This window comes from Sorghum bicolor, chromosome 6 (assembly GCF_000003195.3).
Source record: "Sorghum bicolor cultivar BTx623 chromosome 6, Sorghum_bicolor_NCBIv3, whole genome shotgun sequence".
NCBI lineage: Eukaryota > Viridiplantae > Streptophyta > Magnoliopsida > Poales > Poaceae > Sorghum > Sorghum bicolor.
In genome coordinates this window covers 49,820,987-49,848,622 of record NC_012875.2, presented here as the reverse complement: position 1 = coordinate 49,848,622, position 27,636 = coordinate 49,820,987, and the positions used below count along the sequence as shown (strand labels likewise).

The 27,636-nt window shown below is 46.2% G+C and overlaps 4 protein-coding genes across 4 annotated transcripts; 1 reads left to right on the top strand and 3 right to left on the bottom strand.

Annotated features, from left to right (window-relative positions):
* Positions 5,693 to 7,663, bottom strand: LOC8060207 (aldehyde oxidase GLOX). Its single transcript, XM_002446692.2, has one exon. It carries the CDS (start codon positions 7,583 to 7,585, stop codon positions 5,894 to 5,896), a length of 1,692 nt encoding a protein of 563 aa, XP_002446737.1. The 5' UTR covers positions 7,586 to 7,663; the 3' UTR covers positions 5,693 to 5,893.
* LOC8075881 lies at positions 15,882 to 18,070 on the top strand. Its single transcript, XM_002448075.2, has 3 exons — positions 15,882 to 16,042; positions 16,135 to 16,200; positions 17,683 to 18,070. The coding sequence occupies exons 1-3, from the start codon at positions 15,995 to 15,997 to the stop codon at positions 17,722 to 17,724; spliced, it is 156 nt and encodes a 51-aa protein (XP_002448120.1). The 5' UTR covers positions 15,882 to 15,994; the 3' UTR covers positions 17,725 to 18,070.
* LOC8075880 (VAN3-binding protein) lies at positions 20,243 to 22,612 on the bottom strand. The gene is made up of 7 exons (XM_002446691.2): positions 22,430 to 22,612; positions 22,255 to 22,329; positions 22,094 to 22,162; positions 21,252 to 21,609; positions 20,987 to 21,172; positions 20,782 to 20,889; positions 20,243 to 20,680 (listed from the first exon to the last, which is right to left on the bottom strand). The coding sequence occupies exons 1-7, from the start codon at positions 22,610 to 22,612 to the stop codon at positions 20,448 to 20,450; spliced, it is 1,212 nt and encodes a 403-aa protein (XP_002446736.2). The 3' UTR covers positions 20,243 to 20,447.
* LOC8075879 lies at positions 24,916 to 27,360 on the bottom strand. Its single transcript, XM_002446690.2, has one exon. It carries the CDS (start codon positions 27,304 to 27,306, stop codon positions 25,459 to 25,461), a length of 1,848 nt encoding a protein of 615 aa, XP_002446735.1. The 5' UTR covers positions 27,307 to 27,360; the 3' UTR covers positions 24,916 to 25,458.

Below are 27,636 nucleotides of genomic sequence, written 5' to 3'. Positions count from 1 at the left end.
AACAAAGCCATCAGATCTTCCCTTAATAAATCCCAAAAGACCTGATAAAACTCTGCTGGAAAACCATCCGGACCTGGTGCCTTATTATGTTCCATCTGAAAAACTGCTGCCCTTATTTCAGATTCTGAAAAGGTATCTGTGAGATAATCATTTTCTAGTTCAGAAACTTGAGGAATGTCTTGAACATGGTGCTCGTTTAGCTGGATATTAGAGTTCTCCGGGGGACCAAATAAATTCTTATAATAATTGGTAATATGTTGTTTTAACTGAGCATCACCCTCTATTATATTCCCCTCGTCCTCTAACTGGAAAATTCTGGTTTTTCGATGTTTCCCATTAGCCAACAAATGGTAGTATTTTGTGTTCGCATCACCCTCCAAAAGATGTTTAACCTTAGCTCTTTGGTACAATGGTACCATTTAAGTTCCTCTTCGCGTAGTAATTCAGCAAGCCTTTCATTTAACACATGTTTAAGATTTAACTCTACCTCATCAAGCAAGACACTTTCTGCTTTTTTATCTAATTCATCCAGTTTATTTAATAAAACCTTTTTTCTTTCTTATAAGCGCCACTTAAATTCTTTGCCCAACCTCTTAGGTATTGGCGAAGTCTCCTGATCTTCGCTTGCCACCTCTCTAGAGGGGTGCCCTCAGTAATAACACTTTGCCAAATATCTCTTACCATATTACAGAAACCATCCCTGAGCAACCACCCCAGTTCAAATTTGAATTGAGGCTGATAAGTCGAAGATGGGTTATTTGTGTTATAAAATAGGGGAGTATGATCTGAAATCTCTCTGCTTAATACCTGAACAGTCATGACCGGATACTTGGACTCAAAATCCGTACACACGAGAATCCTATCAAGTTTCTCGAAGGTCTGATTTTGATGGTGGTTAGCCCAAGTAAATTTTCTCCCGGTCAGTTCTAACTCCCTGAGATTCAAAGTGTCAATTATGGCATTAAAGAGAAAAGGCCATCTATCATTGTAATTATCATTATTTTTCTCATCCGGTCGACGAATAATGTTAAAATCCCCACCTATGATTATAGGTATGTTTTCTTTTGAACATACTCTGACCAGTTCAGATAAGAATTGGGACTTGCGATCCACTTGGGCTGGACCGTAAACTGAGATTAAATTAAACTTGAAGTCATCCCCCTTATGTCGTAGTTTAAATCGAATAAAAAAAATCTCCTTCTTCTATTTGGCCAATGTCAAATGTTTGGAGGTTTATTCCTAGAATCATGCCACCAGACCGACCCCTTGGAGCCATGCAGTGCCAAAGAAAATCCCTACCCGCACAGATATTCTTTAGAGTCGACTGCGAAAAACTGGCTCTTCCGGTCTCCGATAAAGCTATGAAGTCTAAGTTCTTCTCCTTTGTTATATCAGAAAGAAATCTATATTTTTTAGTGTCCGCAAAACCGTTGCAATTCCAAAAAATTCCTTTCATCTAGAATGATTTTTTTTACTCTTGTTCCTTTTGGACCTAGATTTCTTTATTTGTGATACAGGGGTTTGTAGACACGAAGGGTCACAACCCCCATCACCTAGGTCATCAGCGATGTCGGCACAAATTAAATTTAAAGACTCTAAATCTAAATTTTCATCCCCTGAGCAAACTGTTGACGCATCATCTAAAGCTCTGTTATGAGTTTCCAAAGCAATGTTCTCAGCTAGCCGACGCGATTCTAAGTCTTTTAACGAGAGCAGGGAAGCAGAAATTTCTTGTTCGTTAACCCCTAATGAAATTCCTAGTGCACCAGTAGAAGCTAGTAAATATGAATCATCTGCAAAATTAAAAGACTGTGGCTGAATTCCATTACCTTTGAGTGAAGCAGAATCCATATTCTTGCGTGCCTTTAATTTTGTTGCCTTCTCCAATGAATCTTGGTCCGAAGTGGGCACGTTTCTCTTACTAGCTCTCACTGGTGGCACTGTCCCAGCACTCAACGCTTTACCCTTCCAATGCGTAGTTCCATTTTGAGTCATCCCAGTCTGAGTAAGCAACACCACAGGCTTAACTGAGTTTTCCTCTCTCACAGGATTAGAACCTGAGGCCACCAAAATTTTCTTTTGATGATCAACTCCTGCAACACTAGTAGTCATATCCATTTCAGCAAGTATACCGGTGTCAACCTTCTTGTGCTGTCCACCCGGCACTCCTGAGGTATTGGTTTTATTTTCTGGTGCTTGGTTAGCTGGTGATTCATCTATCTTGGTACCATCGAGGTCCATATTTTCAGGCTCTTTCTCTTTTGGGGCTTCATCCCCATCTATGATAGAGTCCATGTCAATGACTTGGGGCTCACCATCTGGCATATTATTCTCAACTCGGAACTGTAGCTCATAGACATAATCCCCAATAACCACATCCACAAAGTCTGGAATAAGATCAGGGTTTAACACAGCTACTTTCATCCTAGCTCGGCCATGTTTTTTTAGTAAACTTTGTATCAACTGCCCGGGACACTCCAAGAATTGAGCCAATCGCCCAGATAATAGGAAATTCTCGTAACCTAGGAAGGCCCCGGAACTGCACCCAGACCTTATCAATCTCATATTTATACACATCGTTTTCAGCTCCTTTCTCAAATCGAATCTTTCCTTTCACCGTCTTGGTGTCCATTGGACCCCAATTCACCATGTGACTGAGCACTTCAGAAGAAGGGAAAATTGTGGTAAAGGCATCATTACCTTTCTCCTCAATTACCCAACTATTTCCAGGCAGAAGTTTGTCGAGTTCCACTGCGAGTTGGTCCGCAGTAACAGAACCCTCCAAAACACGTACCACTGCAGATTTATCATCTGAAGTTATTTTTGGATTTTCAGCAAAAGGTATAAAGTAGAAACCCAGACCTTCTACCGCATAACCACATGGTAAAGCAGTTGATTGCAAGTTCTTCAAATTTGGGCAAACTTTTTTAACATGATCACCAAAGCATACCTCACAGCTAAGTACAGTAGTGCAAACAGACATCGTGTGCCCTTTAGTATGACAACGATAGCAATAAGGTTTACCCTTTGTTTTTGGGACGCCTCCTTTTTGGGATGACTCTGGAACATCAATTTGAGAGGCAATCGTGCTGGGGATTGGGAGAGCAGTAGCCGGCTCACTTACTTCCGAATTTCCCGGTGCTGACTTGGACGGAGGTATAGTGGAAGTAGTAGAATCAACCGTCTGCATAGTGAAAACAGCACCTTGCCCAACACCATGCACGTGTGCATGGGGCGCCTGGTGGTGACCATGGCCACCTGCAGATTGCCTCCCCACCTAGCCTTCTTGCTGAGGAAGACCAGCGTTGTAGACGTTGGACACAACAGCGTTAGGGCCTGGCCGATGCAGCTGATGACGACCAGCGAAGCTTCTGCCTCGCCCATCGTAGTATCTTCCTCCGCCGCGGCCAAACCCCTGGAAGCCGCCGAAGCCGCCAAATCTGGGACCACCATGTCCACCATTGCCACGCCCAGTGCCTCGGAAGGGGAAGCGCCCGCGGCCGCCCCCCTGACCTCCGGTTCCTGGGTGAAAACTAGTGTTGAACCCCCCAGTCGATCGGCCACCGCCACGGCCTCCAAAGCCTCCCTCCTGCGCCGCCATTGATGTGCCTATTCGCACGACCTCGGCGTAAGTCCTGATGGCCTTCGTCTTAGAAAACGACCTGGACCGAGAAACCCTTGTGCCCGTTCTAGAGAACAGAGAACACAGGCCCGGCGTGGGCCTGAAAACTTTCCCTGGCCCAAGGACAACACGAGTTGGAAACGCACGTAAACCCTTCCCCGCCCGACTCGGCGTTCCACGCGTGGTGTTCGTGATCTGAACGACCGGAATTGACGCATGGACGCCCGAGGATTTCGGATCAGGGCACTGCGAGACCACATGTTCAAATTTTGAAAGACAATCCTTCTCCGATGAGCTAAACCTCTCCGGTGTAGCCGTGAGGGACTGTGCCCGGCTGGAGCTCGGTTTCTTCCTCTGGTAAGATGCCATGGCCAAGGCGTCACCTAGAGTCCTCGGTGGAGAAACTCGTGGGGATGGAAGAGGGCCTTGCTATGGCCTTCCTGAAGTTTTCTTCTTCACTAAAGTTTGAACGATTGATCTCGCCAAGGTTACTCCCTCGGGAGACTGAGCCATACCTGCGTTCAGGGCCCTTTCGGCTCTGGCGAGTTGATCGACTGAGAAACCCACCGTTTTCGCCGCCTGGATGAACTCAGTTGTTGAAGGTGAGTCCTCTTCGTCTTCAGTGTCCTCCCGATCTTCAGTGTCCTCGCCAGCAGCTTCATCAGTGAAATCGTCGCCGGGCTGCGACCAAAACCGGAACGGAATGAAGTCCGCGGAGCCATGAACCGGCTTCGGTCGAATGGTCGACTCGACCGCAAGCGCCACCGTGCGCGAGAGAGCCGCACGCCCTTCCGCTCGCCGGTGCTCGCCTACAATCTCTCCCGTGATCCCGTCCGCAGAGGTAAGGGAAGCACGCAACGCTTTCGAAGTCGCCGGCGCAAGAGTGAGTCGTCGGCGTCTCCGGTCTTTGTCAGTCGCGCTACAGCCTCCGAGGCTCGCCATCCATCACTGACGGACAGGAGCGCACAAGCAGTGGAGGATGGCCCTCTATTTTGCAATCTTCCCCAGCAGCAGAAGCCCCCAAACCTAAGCCCCCAAAATCTATTTTAACAGACAATGGCAATTGGGACCCACTTGTCATTCTCTGTTCTGACAACTGAGTTATCTCAACGCAGTGGGAAAGAAAGAGTGACGATAGCGCCGACTACGGGCGGAGCGTTGGCGAGGGAAAGGAACCGACCTTGCCGCCGTCTTCCTCAGTGTCGGCGAGGGGAGGGAGCCGACCCTGCAGCAGATCCGGTGCCGGTGAGGGGAAGGAGTGGTCCTGAGATCCACATGGGAGGGAGCGCCATCTCGGATAGCAGGGAAGAGGATGGAGCACTATCGCAGGCAGGGAAGGGGATGGATCACCGTCATAGAAAAGGAAGGCAACGCGTGGCAGAGCAACGACCAATGTGTCCTTGCAACCACGACAAATGGTAGAGCAGCAGACGCGGAGGGAGCGGAGGAGTAGTGCTCATGCGGATGGGGGTTGGCTTATTGGGCTAACGCGAATCGGGTCTAGGGGAGAGATTTAGGTGCCCATCCCAAATTAAGGGCTCTGCTGGAGCTGTGTTTTTTGTCAAGCACCCATATTTAACTATGTGAATTTAAGTAGAGGTGTTGCTCTTATATCGTGCAGTTTTACCAGGAATAAAGCTGAATATAAATTTTCAATAAAATAAAATAGTTTACCTAATGTATAAAAATGCTCTGGATTGAGGGATCAGTAAATCATGGGGTGTTTGGTTTGTAGAATGAAGTGGTTAATTATCACCTCTCTAGTTTCTTTTTTATTATTGTGGAATACTATAGTTTGCTCTATCACCACCTCATTTCTCATAAGTTAATAATTAGTATTAATATGAGGAATTGTATCGTTCTACTAAATTTAAAAAATAAACTCATGATGCGTCACCACATCTAGAATCAGTTAATTCCCTAAACCAAATACTCGCCTACACGCTGCAAGAGGAGGACGGATTTGCTTTGAAAATTTGAGTTCGGAAGGTCCTTAGTGAAAGTGAAGTTTACTTAATGTGCTGGTGCACAAAATATATAGCACTCCTCAATAGTACAATGTTACCAAAGTTCTTTGAACAAAAGCATCTCATTTGATTCCAATTGATTACATAACATGGTATACATAAAAATAACCAAGAAAGAAATGCCCGTACAACCATTTCCCTACGGCTCATCATGCACCAATTCAAAGATCGGATATAATTAGATCGTCGCTAACAAATGGAATGGGGGGAAAGAAAAAACCATCATTCGGTGATCCACAAGCTGTCACTGTATGTGTACCCAGATCCCCTCGCTGGGAATGCGGTCATTGACGACGAACAGCATGTAGTAACCCGGTGGCGCCAACACCGGCGTCGCCGGCATCGTCACGGATGCCACGTAGGCGTCTTTCGGCACCTGTACGCTGGGTGATGATCCGAAGAGCTGTGCCTGGTTCACCTGCACCTGCAGGAACAGCTGCCGCTGGTTCTGCGCGAACGAGTGCGTCGTGAACGACGGCGCTACCATGGTGACCGACACCACGGAGCGGCCGGGGATCATGCACAGCAGGTCCAGAGAATCCCCGTAGGTCACAGTCGTCGGCTCGCCTTTGGGCGACGGGTCGACCATGAACGGCCGGCGGTCCTTGGGGACGTCGAGGTAGTACGGCGAGAAGGCCTCGAGGCTCAGGTCGGTGGGGAACTTGACGTTGCTGAAGTTGTAGTACTGGTGCGGGTTGCTTCCGCCGACGAGCACGCTGCCGTCGCGGAGGAGCACCGCCGACGAGTGGTACATCCGCGGCCGCGGGGTGCCCGTCGGCGTCTGCACCTCGAACCGGCCGGTCCGGTTGACGAACGGAAGGTCCGGGCGGTAGATGACGGGCGCCATGGACGGCGTGTTGGCCAACTCCCACCCGCCGACCCCGTCCGTGGCGCCGTTGATGATGGCCACCTCGCCGTTGGGCAGCAGGATCATGTCCCCCATCACCCGCGGCGACGGCATCTCCTCGATGACCCACGACGGGTTGGCGTCCGTGATCTTGAGCCGGCCGCACGTCCTGAGCGCCGGCAGGAACCTCCTGCCGCTGGAGCTGGCCGGCGTCCCGCCGCAGATCAGGACCTCGGCCTCGGTGGCGTTGGGCTTCAGGGGCAGCAGCACCGACGATCCCGCGTTCGGGTTGTTCCTCAGCTCGGTGCCGTCGCCGCCGAGCATGGTGTAGTTCCGGACGACGGCGCCGCTCTTGTAGTCGAACAGGATGGCGCGGTTCTTGGCGAAGATGAAGAGGTTGCCATCTACGTTGAGGTGCACGAACGGGTACAGGCTGTTGGTCTGGGACAGAAACGGCAGCGCGAAGGCGCCGGGAGGGCCTGCCGACTTGGGTAGGAACTCGTAGTTGAACTGGTTCAGCCCGCCGACGACGATGGCGCGGCCGTCGGGGAGTTTCTGGTTGGTGGCGTACCACCGTCCCACGGCGAGCACCTCCGGGTCCGGGCTCGACTTCTCCGTCCAGTCGCAGCTGGCGGCGGCGTCGCCGTCGCCGGTGCACGCGGGCATGACGCGCACCTTGCGGGTGCCGTCCTGCCACCCGCCGTTCTGGACGAAGGTGCCGTTCGGCGCGACGTAGCCCGAGGAGCACCAGGTGTCGGTGAAGACGGAGAGCGCGCGGAACGTGTTGGACGCGACGCTGTACTCGACGGAGTGCGCGGTGCAGTCGCCCTTGGGGAGCGCGACGTCCTGCGGGTTGACGCGGCAGGGGTGCCCCGGCGGGAACGTCAGGTTGGACTGCCCGAAGTTGGTGCGGTCGAAGAGGATCACGCGGTCGTTGTGCAGCAGCTGCATGTGCATCCCCGACACGCCGACGCTGCTCTGCAGGAGCTTCCAGCTCCCGCCGGCGGCGCTCGCCGGCGCAATAATGCCGCCGGCATAGGCGACGAGGAGGAGGGCAAGAACGAGGTGGTGCAATGATCCTAGCCTCATGGCTATGAGTGATTAGAGGCTTTTGTGGGCAGTGGCAGTGCTACACAGATACTGGTGTGTGTTGTTTAGCTAGCGAGCCGCGGCGAGCCTGTACTTATAGGCATAGCTGGCATGCGGCGAGGGCTGCCCTGAATCACTCCTACAGTCCTACTACCTTGTTTCTCTTGTCGAAAAACCCTGTAACGTGCAGCGTTCCGCTCATCGCGGACATCGGAATGTTGCGCTATTATTTTGGCCATGTTGGTGTTGATTTGTTTTCTGATCTGGTGGTTCCGCCTCACTGTTCTCATGTGCTCAGCGGGGCAAGGCCATTATCCTCGCTCCCGTAGTCTCGTGCAGTGTTGGTGGTGTGGGGGTGATGAGGAAGTGGCCGGCGGCGGGAGGCACAGCCGGCGCTGACTTTTACAACTAACTCGGAGAGAGGAATGTGTACGGCTGCTCCTGGGCGTCGAGAACCTTCGTCCAGTCTATACAAATTGCTCCGCTTGCACTAGCCATGGCCTGCCAAAGAGTTCCTCATTTTTCATCGTGTGATATGAGGCCTTCTAGAAAAATTTTGGTTTTCGGTACCGTAACACTTTCATTTGTATTTGATAATTATTGTCTAACTATAGGCTAACTAGGCTTAAAAGATTCGTCTCGTAAATTACATGTAAATTGTATAATTAGTTATTTTTTTATTTATATTTAATGCTATATGCATGTGTCTAAAGATATGATGTTACGAGAAATCTTGAAATTTTGTAGAAACCGAACAAGGCCTGAGTAGGCAGTAGGCACAGGAGGGCACTCGACCGATCTTTCTTGGGCGTGGTGGTTCACTTATGAAATAATAGAGGGGTAGGATATAGGCCTGGTTTAGTTCTATTTTTTTAAATTTTCTTTTACATCGAATCTTGTGACACATGTATAAAATATTAAATATAGATAAAAAACTAATTACACAGTTTGCCTGTAATTTGCAAGATGAATCTTTTGAGCCTAGTTAATCCATGATTGGACAACAATTATCAAATACAAACAAAAGTGTTATAGTAGCCAAAACTAAAAAAAATTGCCAACTAAACAAGGCAATAGTATGATTACCTTACACGAACGAGGTGTTGTTTAGTTTACCCAAAATCCATTTTTTTTAATATTCTCCATCGCAATCGAATTTTACGACATTAAATATAGATAAAAAATAACTAATTGTATAGTTTATTTGTAATTTACGAGTCAAAATTTTTGACTCTAGTTAATCTATAATTAGATAATAATTAATAAATACAAACGAAATTGTTACAATGTCAAAATCTAAAAAAATATTCAGATCTAAACAAGGCCCGAGTTGTATTGCAAGCATTTTCCAGTGGGCCTAGAATCCAGATTCCTTGAGTTAAGTGAAAAGAGTAAACTTGAACTATGGCCTTGTTTAGATCCGAAAAAATTTCGGATTTCGACACTGTAGCACTTTCGTTTTTATTTGACAAACATTGTCCAATCATAGAGTAACTAGGCTTAAAAGATTCATCTCGTGATTTACAGACAAACTGTGTAATTAATTTTTGTTTTCATCTATATTTAATGCTCCATGCATATGCCGCAAGATTTGATGTGACAGGAAATCTTGAAAAGTTTTTGGATTTCGAGGTGAAGTAAACAAGGCCTATATCAAAAATTTCGCAGACCAAGTGGAGTGATCATCCTCTTCCTACCAAAACCCAGAGTGCATAAACCGTGCACCGCCTCTGTCCCTTGGACACCGTCGCGCTGCGTGGTTGCTCTTGCTCATGTTATCGCAATTTTTCTTGCCTTGCCGGAGCGCACTTCATCAAAAGGTAATTTCTTGTTAATTAATCAAACGAGTGGGCCAGGCATTCACATTATGTTGGAATTAGTAATTTTCTACGGTACTGCTAGCGCCCGGACGTCCAGAGAGATACGCGCGTCCGGATGCCCAAACCTATACTCAGTCTCCCCGTGCGCACCTGCATCCCGCATCCACCCAGCTGACACCGCTCCTCAACTACATCCCAGGGAGTCCTCGCTTGCACCCCCTCCGCCGCCCACGCGCATGCACACAGCCAGCAGCTGCAGCAGGTAACTACAGAAAGATGAGAAAGATGACTAAGCCAGTATCTAGAAAAGAAGAGGAGAGGCAACAGATGCCCAATCGGTGCCAAAAAGAAAAAGGAAGAGACACGATGTGAAGATGAGGAAGCAGAAAAGCAAAGACAGGGATGTAACACCGATCTACTTTTGAAACATCCGAATACAATATTTGCAACATACGTCTGAAGGCAGATGAAACATATGAAATATGCATCTGAAACACACTATCTGCAACACTATATATACTTTTGAAACATCTAAATGAAACACTTGCAACATTAGTACGAAATAGCTGAAACACTCGAAACATGCTAATAAAACACTTGCAAAAAAAACACCATGCAACATCCAGATCAAAACGCTTGCAACATGTCTAGAGAAAAAAAATACTTGTTACAATATCAAACCAAAGCTACTGCAACGACAGAAACAAAAAGCGCAATGCAAGGTGCAACATAAACAAAACTAATGCAACATCTCATGCAGTAGTACTGCAACATGATAGAAAATAAACATGAAACGTGGAAAGATGGAAACAACTCAATAATCACTTTTTAGTGCTACAACATTTGTAAAAGGTAATTTCAATAATTGAAAATCTCCTATTGCAACAATCTCAATAATAGTACTCTATTCGTGCAACACATGATTCACACCATTGTAACATTTCAAAATCATCTTTTGCAGCATCTCCAAAAATCTATTACAACACGGAGAAACAACAACAAAAAAGCATGCAAAATAGCAAGGGGATGGGTTTCGGGGTGCAGGATGCTCTAGCCCTCGCCCATCACCTTTGAGCTCGCTGAAAGGGTGGAGGAAATAGGATCCCATAGCTCATCAGAATCCTAGCCACCGTTGTGTCCCTCAGATTCAGAGAAGTAGGCTCTAGATGATGATGATGATGATGATGATGATGATGATGAGGAGGAGGAGGAGGGCTCAAATCCAATAGAGGAGGAGAAGGAGGAGGAGGAGGGGGGGAGGAGGAGGAAAAGGAGGACTGAGATCTAGACAAAACCGACCTACCTCGTTAAAGCCGCCGCCGTCGTCCTCGTATGTGGTAGGGGAGTGGAGCAAGGCCGCATGAAGATAGTGGAGGAGGAAAAGAGGGAGGGAGCGCCAATGATTATGGAGGCCGTGAAAGAGGAAGGGAGGGAGAAAGCCTCGATGATCATGGAGGTCGTGGAAAAGGAAGGGAGGAAGGGAGCACCGATGAGCAGCAGCGAAGTAACATGTGGCGTCTGTATGTGGGAGTGAGCAATGAAGGATAAGGAAAAATGAGGGAGGTAGAGTGCGGCGCGGATGGGTCAAATTAGCGATGGAATAACGAGTAGGAGCGTGGGACGGTGCGTCCGACCGTACGAACGCTCGGTCCATATCATTACCGAATTTTTTAGAGGAAATACTGAGTATGCGTGCCTACAAGGCTACAATCATTAAATAACTAAGCAGAATATTGGTAGTTATATATATGTATATATCTTTTAATCAGTGTTGACTAATTAGGTCCAGATAAAACATAAAGAGAAACATGACAGCCATGCATCCTCCCCTGTGTTCACATGCTTAACTGACATATAATTGGATAATGTCAATGCAGTGAAAGGAATGTTATCCGTGGACGACGCCAGCTAGCTGCATGTTCCAGGCTTCCAGCCCTCGTTTACAATTCATGTTGCCCAAACTGCCGGCATGTGGCTCAGAACCAGGAATGAGAACTTAACCACATTTACAGCTAGGCATTGTTGATGAGCAAGTTCAAACTTAGGGGGCCTTTGAGATCGTTCTGCCCCATGTTTTTTTAGTCACTACCTATTTTATTCAAGAAAAAAAAAGGTAAAGTTTTGAAAGCACGTAAGAGGGGAGACCTCACAATTTTGTTTTTACGAGAAGCTGCTCTTTGTGAAATAGAGTTTATAAAATAGTCTCGAACGCCTCCTTAATTCCATTTCTTACTCTTCGGATTGTTCGCCATCTCCGTAAATCAGACGTGATTCTGCACAGCAGAGTGTAGTCGAGTGTAATCAGACGTTTCGTTTTGTGGGCTGCATTCTTAACTGCCGATCCATTTTGGCCCATGTGTTTACCTGTTTATCATTATCCTATATGGTAGGCTTCCATGGATTTTTCAACATATATAGTGGACAACGCAAGAAGTCAACGACATAGAGGCAAAGGAAGATATGGAGAGGAACAATTTTAGAGGAAACAACTTCATTTTAAAGTTTTGGTTAGTTCGCGAAAATAAAAATTTTGGGTGTCACATCGAATGTGTCGGAAGGATGTCGGAAGGATTTCCATACTGATAAAAAAACAAATTATATAGCTCGTCCGGAAACTGCGAGACAAATTTATTAAGCCTAACTAATCTAACATTAGCATATGTGGGTATTGTAACAATTATGTCTAATCATTGACTAATTAGGATTAAAAGATTCGTCTCACGATTTACAACTAAATTATGCAATTAGTTTTTTATCTATATTTAATACTCTATGCATGTGTCTAAAGATTCGATGCAATAGATGTAAAGTTTTTGGGTGGGACGACCTAAGTAGAGAGAAGGGTCATGAAAAAAAGACGACGGCTGATTTGAGAGACAAAATTGAGAACAGGTAGGGTTTCAGGGAAGTGATGGATATTTATTTATCTTCAACACACTACATGATGTTAAAATTTAGCATTGTCATAGACTCCCAATCATAGCCAAGTCTTCAACGAGCAAACATGTACACAACGCTGCATATATTGATTCAGATTAGCTCTTTCCTTCCGGTCTCCAATGAAATCATGTTGACAATTTGGCTATAATTCATTATTAATTATAATTAGGTGAATTCCCCGCGCGTTGCTGCGGGATTTTCTTAAAAATAAATCATTATATACATAGCACTACTATACGGTATTTAGTCTATTATGTATATACACATATGAATTTGACTTGTATGTATTTTATTGTATTAGATCTAGTAAAAAATTGCTAAGCTAATAAAATAAAAACTAATATTTGATTATATTATAGAGGAATTAATTGGTGATGAAACAAACAATGTATGTACATCACTTGTATGTGAATATATTAAAGATTTAAAGTATTTCACATGATATAGATGACATGGTTATTTTTTATAATTAATATGCAATGACATGGACTTAGTGGAGAATGATGTGGACATATTGTATGAAGAGATAAAATATTTAGTGGATCACTTAGTGGAGAATGATGTGGACACTTTGCATGAAGAGAGAATTCATCTAGTGGGGTTTAGCTTTATATAGATATGTTTTTTCTTTCTCCTCGATTATGAGTTGACTCAAGGTAGCAAATGAGTTGCATTGGGCGTTTAACTTTTTATTAGGATTAGCAAATGTGCCCGTGCGGTTGTACGGGTACGAGAATGTGATATTTTCCATCGAAATCATATATCTAGTACTAACAAGTAAAATCAAAAGATGAATACAATGAATCATGTGTTACATATTCTGCAAGAAAATCATAAATGGTACAACTTTAAACACATCGTTATTTATTTGGGTAGTGGCCCTCGAAAAACATCCGAAAGAAAAGTTCAATGGCCTTACATGAAAACGCATCATGAACCGACATAGACTCAAACAAAACAACAGTCATCTCCATATTATGTTCATGCACATTCATGATTTTTGCCCAGCTCGGATCCTGCAGACATCGGAATAAAAGCAACAAGCCTATTTAGGTCGCCTTATTATTACCTTTATGACGACTCAGGCGGGAAAAATCCTCAAAACTTCTCTAGGTTAACCATTATACGTATAACCTGATATCATCACTAACCATGAGAAGATGTCCTTGTATCAATATTGCATCTTTCATGTTCCCCTCCTTTCTTTCATCCTTTGCATACCGGTGAATCAACAATGTGCATGCCTGGCATAGCAGAGCCTCCCTTGCATATACAAATCCATAAATTTAACATAACCATCAACCGTACGGATCCATCCACCCATTCAGAATACCATTTTCCTTGGGGAATTAGAAAAACATGACCAAAAGAACTCATTCAAGGCAACATGAAGTGGATACTGGAGCCATCAAAATCAAAATTAACTTGTGTCAAGTTAACTTGTTTTTCATGAGAAAGAACAAGCAGACTTCTCAGGTGGATGTTGGTGTCGGACAATTTTCTGTGGAACCTAAACTCCTGCAGCGTCGATGCTTAATCTTTGAAAACATTTAACAATGACAAAAGGCTTAGGTGATGCAAAGAATTGCCGCTGTGTCTTACCTTCTTTTTTTTTCTAGAACACGACTTCACGTGTATTTCATTAAAGAGGAAACAAGGTTCAAAACACACAACAGTTTGGAAAAGAAAATAGGAATAAGAGACCAACAAGGGACCCGCCGGCGAGAAGCCGGGGGCAGGCCCAGCTCAGAACAGGAGACGCAATGAGGGCAAGAGATCCTCGACACAGAAACTAGGGTGACTACTCGCTAGCAGCCGGAGCGACAAAGGCCTGCAGAGGCTTGAAACTCGCAGCCACCCACAAAACGCCCTCAGCGATCACCCCCGTGACTACGTCGTTGACGGAGGAGGCGGCGGTGTCGAAGACCCGGCGATTACGCTCCTTCCAAAGGGACCAGGCAACCAGGAGGGCTAAGGAATCGAACCCACGTCGCAGTTCCTTGGGCAGCCTCTTCCGCGAAGACAGCCACCAGTCGACGAAGGGGGAGGCACCTGTGGGCGGGTCTAGCCAGATATGGGAGCGTCTCAGCAGCCAATCCCACACCTCCCTCTCCCTAGCAAACACACAGAAGAGCAGAAGATGGTCGGCTGTCTCAACCTCCGCCTGCTGGACTTCACTGTGTAAGCAACTCAGCGAGACCAGCAGTGCTCGGTGGAAAGCTTCCAACCAAGATCGATTTATATGCCTATACATATAGACCCCGCTTTAATACATCATCATGCTACTAATATTAGGGAAAATAAAGCAATTTGATCTGTGTTGGGGAGGTGTTCGCATTGGAAAATAATGTAGTTTCATTTATATTGTTGTGGAGTTCACTTAACTGGGACTTATCTGTTTCATGATCGTGGCCGATGACGCTGCGCACTCTGCAATAGCACCACCACCTCGCCGCTGCGTGTCTATGCTCCATAGACAACTGGTCGTGACATCTCCCTGTCCAACCCCATCGTCGTCGAGGAGGACAAGAGATGATCTTTCTAGGGAGGGGCCTGTGGTTGTTCGCCCAGGCTCTGACCTTCCTTCGCTGCGCGGTCCGGCAAGCGGCGATGCCACCATGGCGAGCGAGAGGGCGGAGCCATGGACGGCGAGCTCCGGCCGCAGTCCTTCGGGAGGCCGAGACATTTTTTTTCGTTCTACCGAATGGAATTAATTGATAAATTACATGACGGTGGCAGTGTTTCAACTATCATTATTCCTCCTTGAGCGCCGAAAGGAAGTATAGGACGCCATGCAACCAAGGTTTTAAACAAAAACCGAGCCTTGCAAAACACCGTTTGGTTTCATTTTCGATACTGTACAAGTTATAATACATATCGCCTGACAAAGAGGCTCGATTTGGTTACCACTTACTAATATTCTAGAAAATATTTTCTCTGTCCATAAAAAAACAATCTGATTTCGTGGAGTCAAATAATACAGACTTTGACTAAATTTATATTAAAAATGTATGAACATTCATGATGCAAAATAAATAACATTAGATTACTTATAGAATGTATTTTTATAATAAATTTATTTGAATACATAATTGGTAATATTATTTATTTATTTATTATAAACCTGGTTAAACTTAGCTCGGATGCCATAATTGTATTCTTTTGTGTACGGAGGGAGTACACAACATCTACAACATAAATTAGTTTCTTTATTAAATTCTTCATGAAATATATTTCAAGAACATATATTTATTTGGAGAAATAAGCACAAAAATTAAATTCAAAATAAATGGCAGTAAGCATGTCTACTGCGTGCATTGACGCACTTCACCTATCTATATGTACCAGAGAAGTGCAAGAAAAGAAAATCCGGCAAAATTTCAAGAAAAAAAAAGGTGAAGGTTGCTTCGGGTGGATGTTTCTGCCTTGACCTCCCTCAATGACACGTGGGTCCCGCTCCCGCATACCAGCACAACTCCCACGGGCGCAGAACTCCCCGACCCCGCGTTCTCGTCAATGGCCCATATAAGGCCCAGCCCGCCACAACCTCCTCTTCTCCCCTGCGACAAAGACGACGCAAGCCCTCGCCTCTCCCAACTCCTCCAAACCCTCGCCGACTCAGATCCAGCTGCCCCGCGCCGCCGTCGCCATGCCTTTCACTCCGGGCCCCTACTCCGGCGTCAGCACCCTCGCCCTTGTAAGTCCCTGTTCTCCCCCGAAGATTCTGCCCTGGTTGCTTCCGGATCGGATCTGAATCCCTCATCGCGCATCCTCGTGTTGTCTCTGCAGGTGGCCAGGGCGTCTGCCTTCAGCGTCGGTGTCGTCTACGGGAGCATCAAGCTCTCAATCCTCAAGGTAAGTCTATTCTTGTGAATTGGCTCAATCTTAGTCTTGTGAATTGGCTCAACCTTAGGCTTGTTTATTGGCTCGATCTGGTATCGGAGGGGTTATAGATGGTTTGATTTCCGCAACGCTTTAGCATGGTTCACGAATCGGCGAAGGATATATGATGTGAGGATTTGATGGAATGCCGAGCTGTGATTCTGGGTGAAATTAACATTTACCTATGTTGATGCCCTTACTGGAACTGTTCCGAGCATTTGTCTGGATAGTCATAGACCGAAGGGTATCTTATGGTGTTATTAATCGTTCAGTTCAAATTAACAACAAGCTGATGCTTGGCATCGTGGAAATAGTTTTTTTAGAATAGCTTAGTTCCATGAATCAGTTATAATAAGGCTGTTGTATAGCTGTTTGTTAGTTTATGACTGCGACAAATTATTTTAACCTGGTTTGTTTCCTGTGCACCCAGAAGATGAGTTGTATTTCTATATATTTGCTCATGAGTTGTCACATTCTGGAAGTTCCCCAAAAGCATGTTTGGAATTTATCAAATAGATTCGCACTTGTTACATTTCAATGTTGTTAACTGATGTGGTTTTTAACTAATATGGATATAACTAATTAACTTGAGGTTCTTAACTAATGCCTGTGTTTTCTGTGAGCTTGATGTACTGAGTACTGTTATTGTTTATTATGAATACACACTCCCTTTCGGAGTAATATGCATCGAACTCTATTCTACTGAGGTATCTTAGATTGTAGTTTCACCTACAACATGCATCAATTTAAATCCACTGTTTAGGTATAATGCTGTTTCTCGTGTTGATATTGTAAGAAAGTCATTATTTTCTGATGAGTACATATCGTCTCCTAGTCGTGGGTTCAAATTTTGCTGCATTCACCTGGTATCCCTTGAAACAGTAGGCACACTGAATGAATGGTCTTAAATATAAGTTATAGCTTCCTCTTTTGTTGTGATTGGTGAAAACTCTGGTAACTGAATTCTTATATCTTATGGAATTTTGGGTTATATAAATATCGAATTTATAAAAGCAAGTCATTCTAAATGATAAATGATGATGGTATATTTTGTTTGGTCATAATAGTCTTTTGATATATGAAACTGTCATGCGAAGTAGAAGGATAATCTGGGTGATGTTTATGGTCACCTGTTAAAAGCTTACTTCGTTGGTTGACTACCCTTCCACCCCACGGTTCACTGATAGCTTTGTGTTGGTTGCTCTTACCTTTAAATTTAGCGCTGCGATCTTTACTAGCTGAGGATTTGATTGAATTTGTTATCAAGTAGATGCTGCTACTGTTGACTTTCCAATGCGAGCTTATAAAACCTATATTATTTAGTGAGCCTGTTTTGGTGTTGTTTTAACTTTGGGCCTTGTTAGAGATAAGCTTGCATGCCACATTGTGGTTGTGAAAGTTCATGTTTATTGAATTGTTCAATTCAATTTTCTGATGTTGCACTTTCTCTTTCAGGCAACAAAACCTAAAAAGGAGGAAGCACATGCTCATCACTAAGCATGGCAGGGCTGCTACATGTTAATTCCTATGGAAGGATGTTATAAATTGGCATTGCACCCTTTTCTCCATACGTGCAACTTGGTTTATGATTTGTGGATCTCTTGTCTGTAACACCTGCGAGTTACCTTAGGTTTGTGTCATAATAAATTCTTATCCAATGACTTGAAATCAGGAAGGAAGGGGAAAAAAATTAAAGAACCCAACTTTTGTTTTGTGAGGTTGCAAAGTTAGGACATGGCCTCTTGAATTTCGGTCATGAGGATCGGCCTTGCCGATTCTGTTTTGTTGCGACGATGTGCAATGGATGGTTTGTGCGGAATGATGGCACTTATTGTTTTCGTAACTATGTTGTTGTAGAGGACGTAGTATTGCTGAGTACAGCCATGCCTTGAATCGGGGGGGGGGGGGGGGGGGGGTGAAACTGCGGACAGGGATGGTGATAACTAGCTGCGCTCTATAGCAGTCATATACTCATCTAGTTATCTACCATCCTGGCCTGTGGACTGGTGGGCAAACACTCCAAATGTTGAAAAGTGTTTTTTTTTTGAAAGTATACCCATTCAAAAACTTGTATCCTGTTTTTCAGCACTACTTAAATAGTATTTCAGCGAAAAATAGTTTTCTTCTACAACGAATCAGCGTAAGCAGTAGCGGCCAAATTTCAGCGATACTCTTCCTTTATGAGCTTGAGACTATCCAAATCTACTGATCTAAGAACTCAAGCGAATTGATTTCTTTTGAAAGTATACCCATTTGAAAACTTGTTTTTTTTCTTGAATGTATACCAAGAAATCCAAAAGATAATTTGTGATATAGTGATATTGCATCTACACTTGTGTGACGTTTTGAAGTTTTTGAAAAGGAAAAGGTCTACTTTTCCTCCTCGAACTTTCATGGAGTTCGTTTCTCCTTCTCAACTTGAAAATTGGACAAACCATCTATCTCAAACCGTGCATTTTATCTCATTAGGCGGTTTTGCTACAGTAAAAATCCAATTTTGTTGGATGATTATTTTATTTTTTGATTTTTTTTTCTATGATTTATAAAGATTGAGCCAAAATAATTCTAAAAGAAAAAGGCAAAATCACTGTTATCGTAGCAAAACCTTCATTCACTGTAGCAAAACTGTCTTCGAAACCACTCCAGGTCTAGGAAGGTAAAATGCACGGTTTTAAAAGTTGAGGGAGGTGATTTACTCAATTTTGAAGTTGAGGAAGAAAAATTGTACTTTCGTGAAAGTTGGAGGAGGAAAATAGACTTTTCCTTTTGAAAAACGTTTAATATGCTTTTGAGTTTTGAGGAAGTTTTCAACATTTAAGGTGTTGGGCTTGATAACCGATTAACCGTACTTGGCTACTCGTAAAGCTCATGATCGATTTTATATGTATATTTAATTCGTTTATTTTAAAAGAAGCATACTCCTATGTATAGCCAATTGAAACAGCGGCATTTAAATTTGGCCAATTTAGTTGGCGAAATTACCCTTTCTGCTAACTGAAGTGATGAGATTTCTCTCTTTTTTTACACCGTGCATCTTTTAAAAACATTATAACAATTCCAGATGAGCCCGGATTGAGATTATATAAAAACTATAGTGTTTGATGAGGTCTATAACTTTGCAACTCATTGTTTATTTTTGTTTGAAGCTGGGGCTTCCAACAAAAAAGTTATAAAGTTATAGATACCATCGAGTAGGTTTTTTTTTAACTGGCACTATAATTTTCATAAGATGACATAGAAAAAAGTTATGATTTTTAGGCTTATGTTACGGCGGAGCGACATTAACATATGTCCAAAATATGTTTAAATTTTCATATGGCATCATATAAATATATAAAATATATAATTTATAATAAAACTACATTCTTGATGAGGTCTGCAACTTAATACTTAATGACCTTTTTTGTTTGAAGCCATCTCGATACCAAAATAACTAATCCAATCTTCATATATGTATGTGTTGATTAGAACATTGTACTGGTTTTTTTGGGACCAATATGGTCTAAAAATTTAAAACTTTATGAACTTAAGAGTTCGTGTTGAAAAGTTATGGGTTTTTTTTTCAAATAAGCTGCAAGTGAAGGGGAAATTTCACCTATTGAATTGGCGATGAGAGAAATCCCGCCAATTAGTTTATTGGGGCAATTAATTTTGCCAAGAAGAATGGGAAAGTATTTTAAAAGATCGGTCATCAGTACGGCTGTGTTCGAGCTTGGCCTGCTCCTGGATGGCTGGATGTGGCAACTATTCATGTTACTAGCTCTTTTGTGGGCCAAAACCGACCCAATATAGCCATATTTGACAGCGCATGATGCATGAAGGCTCAAAAGCATCGCCGCCATTGGCATCTAGTACTCACCTGCTCATTTCTGCCACGCGCAGGACCATGGATTGATCGAGATGTCTCCTTGCCCCGTCGTCATCGATCTTGTGATACACCGCTATCTTCTTTCACGAAAATAGTACCATGCATCTAGAAAAGAGGTGAGGAAAACGATGCGAACACGAAGAAATGTAGTCAAACTGTGATAGTCTTTGATCGAATCTTTGGTTGCAGCTTTGCAGTGCTGATACTGGTACATATAGTTCATGGGCAATCACTAATACACATGCGATCGACACGGATCGATCATGGACGCGACGTCGTTCACGTCGTATTGGGTGGGGCCGCGCCGGCGCCGCTGCTTCCAGCGAGGTGCCGCACCGGTGGTCGGTCAGTCTCAGTCCCGGCGCGCCGGCCGCGGCGGCTCGTGCCTGGTGGAGACGGAGACGGAGACGGCGGTGGACATGACGAGCATGTGGCTCAGCGTCGCGACCCACCGCTTGTACACGCCGTAGTCGTCCGCGCGGAGCTCCACCTTGCCCTTGTTCGTGGTGACCTCCACCGGGTACGTCGCGCCCTCGTCGTGGCTCGGCTTCTCCGGGGCGCACGGCCGCACGTCGCGGATCACGCCTGCGCGCGGGTGCGTGGCCAGGTGGCTGCTGGGTCAGTCCAGTCTGTCCGAGGAAGAAGACAAGAGGAGACAGGGAAGGTCGATCGCGCCGGTTCCTTACTTTCTTTTGCGTGGGAGAAGGCCATGACGAGGTTCGTCTTCTTGATCCGCAGCACGATCTCGCCGCGCTTGTTCGACGCCGCCGACACCGTGTGGAGCTTCCACTTCCCTGCGACGCGACGCGACGCGACGTGCCAAGACAACCCGTTCAGCTTTCGCATGCAAAGCGACGACGTGCAGCAACGCGGCAGCCGGCAGGCACTCACCGTCCGGCATCGCGACCAACATCTCGTCGCCCTTGGCCAGCGCCGCCCGGGACCTCGCGTGGTTGAAGTCGAAGTCGAGGTCGTCCTGCGACAGCGCCGACCCCGAGTGCTCCACCCTCTCGTTCTGCCCGTGCCCGCCGCCGCTGGTGCTGCGCCGTCCTCTCAGCGTCGCAGCGCCACGCAGCGCTGTGACATGCCAGACAGCCAAATAAGTTCTTCGGTGTCAGGGGATATGTATGCCAGACGAACTGTGAACGAGACATACATGTGGCGGCGGCCGCGGTGAGCGTGATGACGCTGCCGGCGTCCGTGGAGGCCCTGGCGGCGTCGACGGCCGCGGCGACCTGGTCGCGCGAGGCACCCGCGGCCTCGGCCACCTTGGCGCACTGCGCCGCGACGAGCGCGGCCGCGGACGCCACCGCCGTCTCCCTCATCCCGGGCGCGCGGGGCGGCGCGGCGTTCTCCGCGGCGATGGCGGCGAGCGCGGCCGCGACGCCGGCCACGGACACGGCGGCGTGGACCTCGGCCCGCTGCAGGCGCGCCTCCTCCTTGCGCTTCTGCTTCCGCTCCTTGACCCACTTCTTGAGCGAGATCCCATTCCACGGCGCCATCTTGCGCGGGAGCTGCACGCCAAGTTCAGAAAATTTTTAAGACCTGACCTCGCCAAGCCATCACAATATATATATATATATGGCAATAAAAATATCTCACGATTTCCTTGATCCCAATTCAAGCATATCCCCCTGTTTAATGTTTCTTAACAAGGATTTCAAAAGAGGAGATTTTTTTTTTTGGAATCATTCAAAAGAGGAGATTGGAAACGAGATACGGGCATACAGTTCAACTGATCACAGCAAGCAACTCAAATCGTTATCTTCCCCAATATGATAATCATCAAAAAGAGTGACAGACCAAAATAAATGGAAGAACAAGTTCCACGATCACATAAATTCTTGAATAACTCAAGATTATCTGAATGGTTTAGATGAAAGCATGTAAATCATCTCTATGCAATTCGAAAAATTCGCAACACGTTTTTCAGGGAATCATGCATGTATTTAATTTCCCTGACTCTGAGCCATTAACAATACACCTCCTTTCACTCACCCATTTCTTCTTGAGGCAGAGATCATAGTCCAGTTCGGGATGAATTGCCTTCTGCAGCCATATCCATGACTGAAAAACGAAGAACGCTAGTAAGGTAAAAACTTGACTCAAGGCTAAAAAATGAGTTTGCGCATGAACATCCCATCACCCAAATTGTGTACCTTCAGATCATCATATTTCCACTGCTGGGTCGTGCTGAAACTGCTGTTGTCAACCACCAAACTACGATCACTCTTCTGCAAATCATCAGGATAGAAATAGATTGGCACGCGTCTCAAATTTCATCTCAAGCACAACACGACATACTATTTGCTACGGTACTGAATCTATACTTACTGCCAACATGTCATTCCTGTCATTACCGAGCGCCATGACCGGGTGCTCCACCAGCGCCATCGAGCACTCCTTGGGTCCTGAGTGAACAACTTGGATAGCCGAGCTGCACCACGCGCTCGAGAGCAGGTCCGTCGACTCTGGAGCCGGCTCTTCGTATGCAATCAGGCCTCTTTCTGGCTCCATGGCTAGTTGGCTACGGCAGGGCAGAAGCCAAGCTTAGAAGCAACTCAGCAAAGGCAAGGGGTCAGAGATTTATACTGGATGAGTGGATGTCACTCTTGGTAGCTGTGCAGGGGCAGCCCCTTCTGTCTTTCTGAATTCTGATGCACAACCTGCAGCCGCAGAGAATGTCTTAGTAGGAGAACCAGATCCTTGATCGAATCACTAGGATAGCCCCAACCACCAGAGCCAACTTTTAGCTGTAAAAAACCGAAACAACACAGGTGTCACTGAGAAAGGCACTGAGTAAGAAACTATTAAGTACCAAATAATCAAGCATATTAGTACTAGCTTTTAGGGGAGGGAGAGGAAGAGGAGTGGAGTAGATCATGAGCTTCAAGTATGCTTTAGGTGCACACAACGAAGATGGAATCAAAATGGGGACCTGGTAGCCTTTACAGTAGAAAAATTGGCGGCATAATAACTGTCCTAGAATTTGAGATGTTTGAGCACACAAACACTTTTCGGTGCCGGATTTTATATTGCCGCCACCAAGAAACACTGCTGCAAAGAGGAGATGCTTAGCGTTTCCATGCAATGATCCAAGTGTTTTTTATTGTAAATCAAATCGAGTAAAAAGGCGAAGAGAACATGAGGTGTTGGGCTGCCACTTGTGCAATAGAAAAAAAAAACAGAAAAGGCAGCAGGATGAGGGTGTCATGCATACGATGTTTCGGAACTTTCGGGCATCATTGCTATGCGTGCAATACTGCAGTGCTGGAGTATATATTAGACGTATATATAACTCTTGGGTCAGTGCCCATGGATATAGTGGATGTTCGGCGAACTGGGTTTCAATCTGAAAATCTTTTCCCCTAAAATAATGCTAATGATCTCGTGCTGTAGGCTGTAGCAAACTGTAGTAGAAGCACAAAATGATAACGCTGAGGGCTTTCAGAGTTTCAGTCGCTGCCCATTGTCCATGACAAGAAAGCTAGAAGGTAGAAGCAAATCAATTGGCCTTCTAAACAAGGTGGCAAAGCATGTATGATTATGCCTCTCAGGATTCTTCAGTCTCAAAGTATCATTGAAGTTTGGTATCACTAATAGTACTAGAAGAGAATGCTTCGGAAGCTGAGGTCAGTGGAATGATCGGCTTGGGCGTAGAGCAGGAAGAATTTCATTAGCTGGTGAATTATCGGTCTTCAGTCCCTCAAGAAATGGCAGCATGATTTGGAAGTGGAATGGTGTTTTCAGATGATCCAAAGCAGTTTCCGTTGTTGTGGAACAATAGTTGAGCGACTCTCCTAACATTGCTTCTTCTAGTAGTCAATAGAGGGTGTGACAGTAATGCCTTTGCCAGTTGGTGTAATATCAAACCTAAATAAAAAAAAATCAAAGATTTTAATGTTGGTTTCTGTACAAGCGTTAGGTAACTATTTCCCATCCACATCCATGCTGCTGCCTAAAGAGCATTCCAACTGAAGCTTCTTAACCCTTGTTTATTCTAATCTCATGTGTAGGCCTCTAATCCTGTCTGCTAATCATTAACCTTTTTGAAAATTTTGCTAGATAGAATTATATATATTATATTTATATATCACGGCCCTTTTGATCAAGGATGGGATAATAGTTTGGTCTCTGCTCTGTACAGTACAGCTCCTTTTGGATGTAAAGTGGGGGGCTGCGGATTCTTGAAGGCTCTCACAGGGAATTTTCAGGGGAAGCTGAAATCATGTTAATTTGTCGGCATGCAGTTCTTGTCACTGCTTTTTTACTAGCTTTTGAGAAAGGAAAATATAATGACAATTCCTTCGGCACTATGCTTGCTAGAGATATTCTTTCACTAGGCACTCTAATGAATGTTCAAGGAACCCATTAGGACATTAGGTAACTCAGCAAAAACTTCATATTTTAGCCTCAAGGGAAGATGTCAGTTATTGGAATGAGATGACAGATGAGGAACAAATTCCTGATGGGCTCAGACATATGATCGTTGAGCTAGAAGCTCAATGAGGTACTGAACCACTATCGTTGTTCTCTTTGATGGAGCCACAGAATCATTCTAATGGGTAGGCAATGCAGTCGGCTTCTTTTACCGGGCATCACATTGATGCCCAGATCGTTGTAGGCCTTTGGTTTTAGCCGGACATTTTTTTTGCCTTTGTCAGGCCGCACTTGGTCGAGGCGTCCTCTTGTTTCAGGCGTTATCATGGTAGGAGAAAGTGGCTTGCAACTGCACTCATGAAGATTACCGATTTCATTATATATCAAGTAGTGACTGCTGTCATAGCCAGACAAATGAAAATGAAGCCGGAGTCAGAACGAAGGGAAAGCAAGTCCATTTAAAAAGAAGTGAAGAACACATCAGAAATATATATTCTGATTGGGTCATTAAGCTTTATGATATAGACTGCCTTGTTCGCTTGAGCTTATCTGTCGAATCATTCAGCCATTCAGCAGTGTTTTCTTTCACAACAAATCAGCAAAAGCCATGGCTTTTCCCCGAGAACAGAACTTCAAAAGTTATCAACAATAGCACAATATCCACAAGGGTTAGTTTGGATAAATCATTACCCTTTTGGATTAGAGGGGATTGAGGGAAAATAAGCTAAACCCTTCAATCCCCTCCATTCCTCTACAATCCACATGGGGAATGAATGTACCCAACAAGACCTAGTATTGTCCTTTTTAATGCCATTATCCGTAGTTCTCATGCGTATTCAAGGAAAAAAATACCTAATATTGTACATAACCAAGGAGCTTTAGGGGCTTCTTAGACCTTCTAAAGGCAAGCTCTGCATTTCTCCATTGAAAGGGGCAAATGGCTACTCTGAAAAACTGAACACAGCATTGGTGTCATATTCATACTAAACTATCTCTCCATCAATAATGTGGTGTCTCATCAAAACAATTTCCTTGACAAGGTTCCTATAAGTGAATGGGCGGACAGCCGCCCTCAAGAAGAGCCCTGTGTTTGCATTGCTCTGACTTCCATCCGCTGCACTCCTGCTACTCGCCCTCTCCTGCTCCTCCTCATCTTCCTCAGCTTGTTCCTGCTCCATAATCGTTGCATTTGCTCTGGCCATTTTCCACTCCATCTCTTTCTCGAGATCCATCTGCTGCTTACTGTACTCATTTGATGCCTCAATGCTTGTCTTGACTAGCTTCTCCATTTTATCAGAACTTCTCATAGCCTCCTTCCACTGCTCGTCCCAGTATTCCTCGCTATCCACAATATTTTCAACTCCATCTGGTTCCATATCCTCCTGGGTATCGGTTTCATCCTCATCTTCATAATCATCGTCTCCTCCATCCAAAACATCATCAGCCTCATTTTCGTCGACCCAATCAGCCACCTCAATTCCATAGTCATCACCAACCTCATCATCACTCTCATCAGGCGCATCACATCCCAATTCTAGCTCCTCTAGCTTCACCTTCCACTCCTTGGTATAAGGATGGAGGAGATCCATGGGGTGGTTCGTGAGCAGGAATTCCAGGCATCGCGACTTGTCCGCATCATTCAGCCTTGAGTAAGCATTCACAACATCGTCGACATAAGCCTTTGGGTTGGATTTCACAATCTTACAGAGGCCACCAAAGTAGGTTGTCCGAATGACCTGGCCATCCAGCTCAAGATCGAACAAGAAGTTGTTCTCCGTGGCTGGATCAACCAACGGCCGAAGCTTGCTGAAGAAATCCTCCTGCGGTTCAAACCGCGACTGGTACAGAGGCCGCCTGACGTATATGATGTCCGGGCGCGTCCATGCCGCGCACCGCGTGATAAGCTCTCGCGTCGGGTTGCCGAACCTGCCCATGAGGCTCCACTTGTCGAGCCGCTCGTCTTTGCTGGCCTGGACGGCGACCTCGGCCGAGAGCGTCCACTGGTCCCAGGGCTTCTCGTCGGGGCGCCACTTGGGGTGGCGCACGAAGACCCAGTAGTAGCGGAACCCGACGGCGTCGCCGAGCTCGTTGAGGCGGTGCGTGAACTGGTTGCACATGTCGAACTGCTCGACGCGGTCCCACTCCTCGTGGTCGTGGACCTCCTCCATGAGCGAGACGCGGTCGTCGGAGAAGCGGCCGCGGATGGGCGGGCCGACGACGATGCCGCGCCAGTGGTAGGGCCCGTAGCGGCCGTACTTGTACCAGTCGTGCGGGTGCTGGAGCCGCGGGTCGTCGGGCCCGTCCATGAACCGGACGGCGCGGTCGTACCCCATCCCGATCATCTCCAGCTCCGCGTCCGTGAAGGCGTCGGCCTGGCCCGTGGCCGCGGCGGCGCGGCGCTTGCGGCGGTAGAAGGCGTTCTCGCCCATGCGCCGGCTGCGGATGCGCGCCTTGGCCTTGGCCTCGCGCCGCACGTCCCCGCTTCCCTCGATGCGGCCTCCGCCGCCGCCGCCACTGCCGCCCTGGGGGTTCTTCTTCTTCTTGCTGCGGCCCGCGTGGACCACGGTGGAGGGAGGCTCCGGCGGAGCCGGAGCGCGCGGGGGCGGAGTCGGAGAGGTGGGGAACGAGGAAGCAGGAGCGAGCGCGGAGGCATGGATGGCAGCGGCGGAGGCGCTGGCTCTGCGACTGCGGAACGGCGGAGCGAAAGACGAGGATCTGGACCGGAAGGGGTAGGCGGCGGCGGCGGCGGTGAGGGGAAGGAAGCGGACGCCGGAGCAGCTGGGATGCGGGGGGTTGAGGCCGAGCAAGGAGCTGGCTGCGGCGGTCGGCATGGTGAGGCTCCGAGGAGTGGGGACTGGGGTTTGGCTGGGTTTCGGGGACAGGCCCAACCGCCCAACCTGCCTGTTTGCCTCTGAAACGATGAGGTTTTTGTGTCCTGTGCTGCAGGCTGCATTGGTCTGGCCCAGGATGATCCGGCTGTGGCCCGTGGACATGTGTGGGTAGCTTTGCCGCCCGCGAATACTGGGCCGGCCGGTAATCAGGAAGAGCTCGGCTTCCTCTGCATCCCTGCAGGCTGCAGCCACCGTAATTGCCTGGTTAGTTTGCGAAAGAGGTTGCTCAAGAAAAAAAAAAATCTGCTTGCTGCCTCCACGGGTCCACGC

What these genes read in the sequence shown, in the direction of transcription:
- LOC8075880 (XM_002446691.2), bottom strand. Translation starts at nt 22,612, where the DNA reads ATGGAGCCAGAAAGAGGCCTGATTGCATACGAAGAGCCGGCTCCAGAG. An exon ending in ACAGGAATGACATGTTGGCA is followed by an intron (nt 22,330 to 22,429) that starts GTAAGTATAGAT and finishes GATGATTTGCAG; the next exon opens with AAGAGTGATCGTAGTTTGGT. An exon ending in GTTGGTCGCGATGCCGGACG is followed by an intron (nt 20,890 to 20,986) that starts GTGAGTGCCTGC and finishes GTCGCGTCGCAG; the next exon opens with GGAAGTGGAAGCTCCACACG.
- LOC8075881 (XM_002448075.2), top strand. Translation starts at nt 15,995, where the DNA reads ATGCCTTTCACTCCGGGCCCCTACTCCGGCGTCAGCACCCTCGCCCTT. An exon ending in GCGTCAGCACCCTCGCCCTT is followed by an intron (nt 16,043 to 16,134) that starts GTAAGTCCCTGT and finishes TTGTCTCTGCAG; the next exon opens with GTGGCCAGGGCGTCTGCCTT. An exon ending in TCAAGCTCTCAATCCTCAAG is followed by an intron (nt 16,201 to 17,682) that starts GTAAGTCTATTC and finishes TTTCTCTTTCAG; the next exon opens with GCAACAAAACCTAAAAAGGA.
- LOC8060207 (XM_002446692.2), bottom strand. Translation starts at nt 7,585, where the DNA reads ATGAGGCTAGGATCATTGCACCACCTCGTTCTTGCCCTCCTCCTCGTC.
- LOC8075879 (XM_002446690.2), bottom strand. Translation starts at nt 27,306, where the DNA reads ATGCCGACCGCCGCAGCCAGCTCCTTGCTCGGCCTCAACCCCCCGCAT.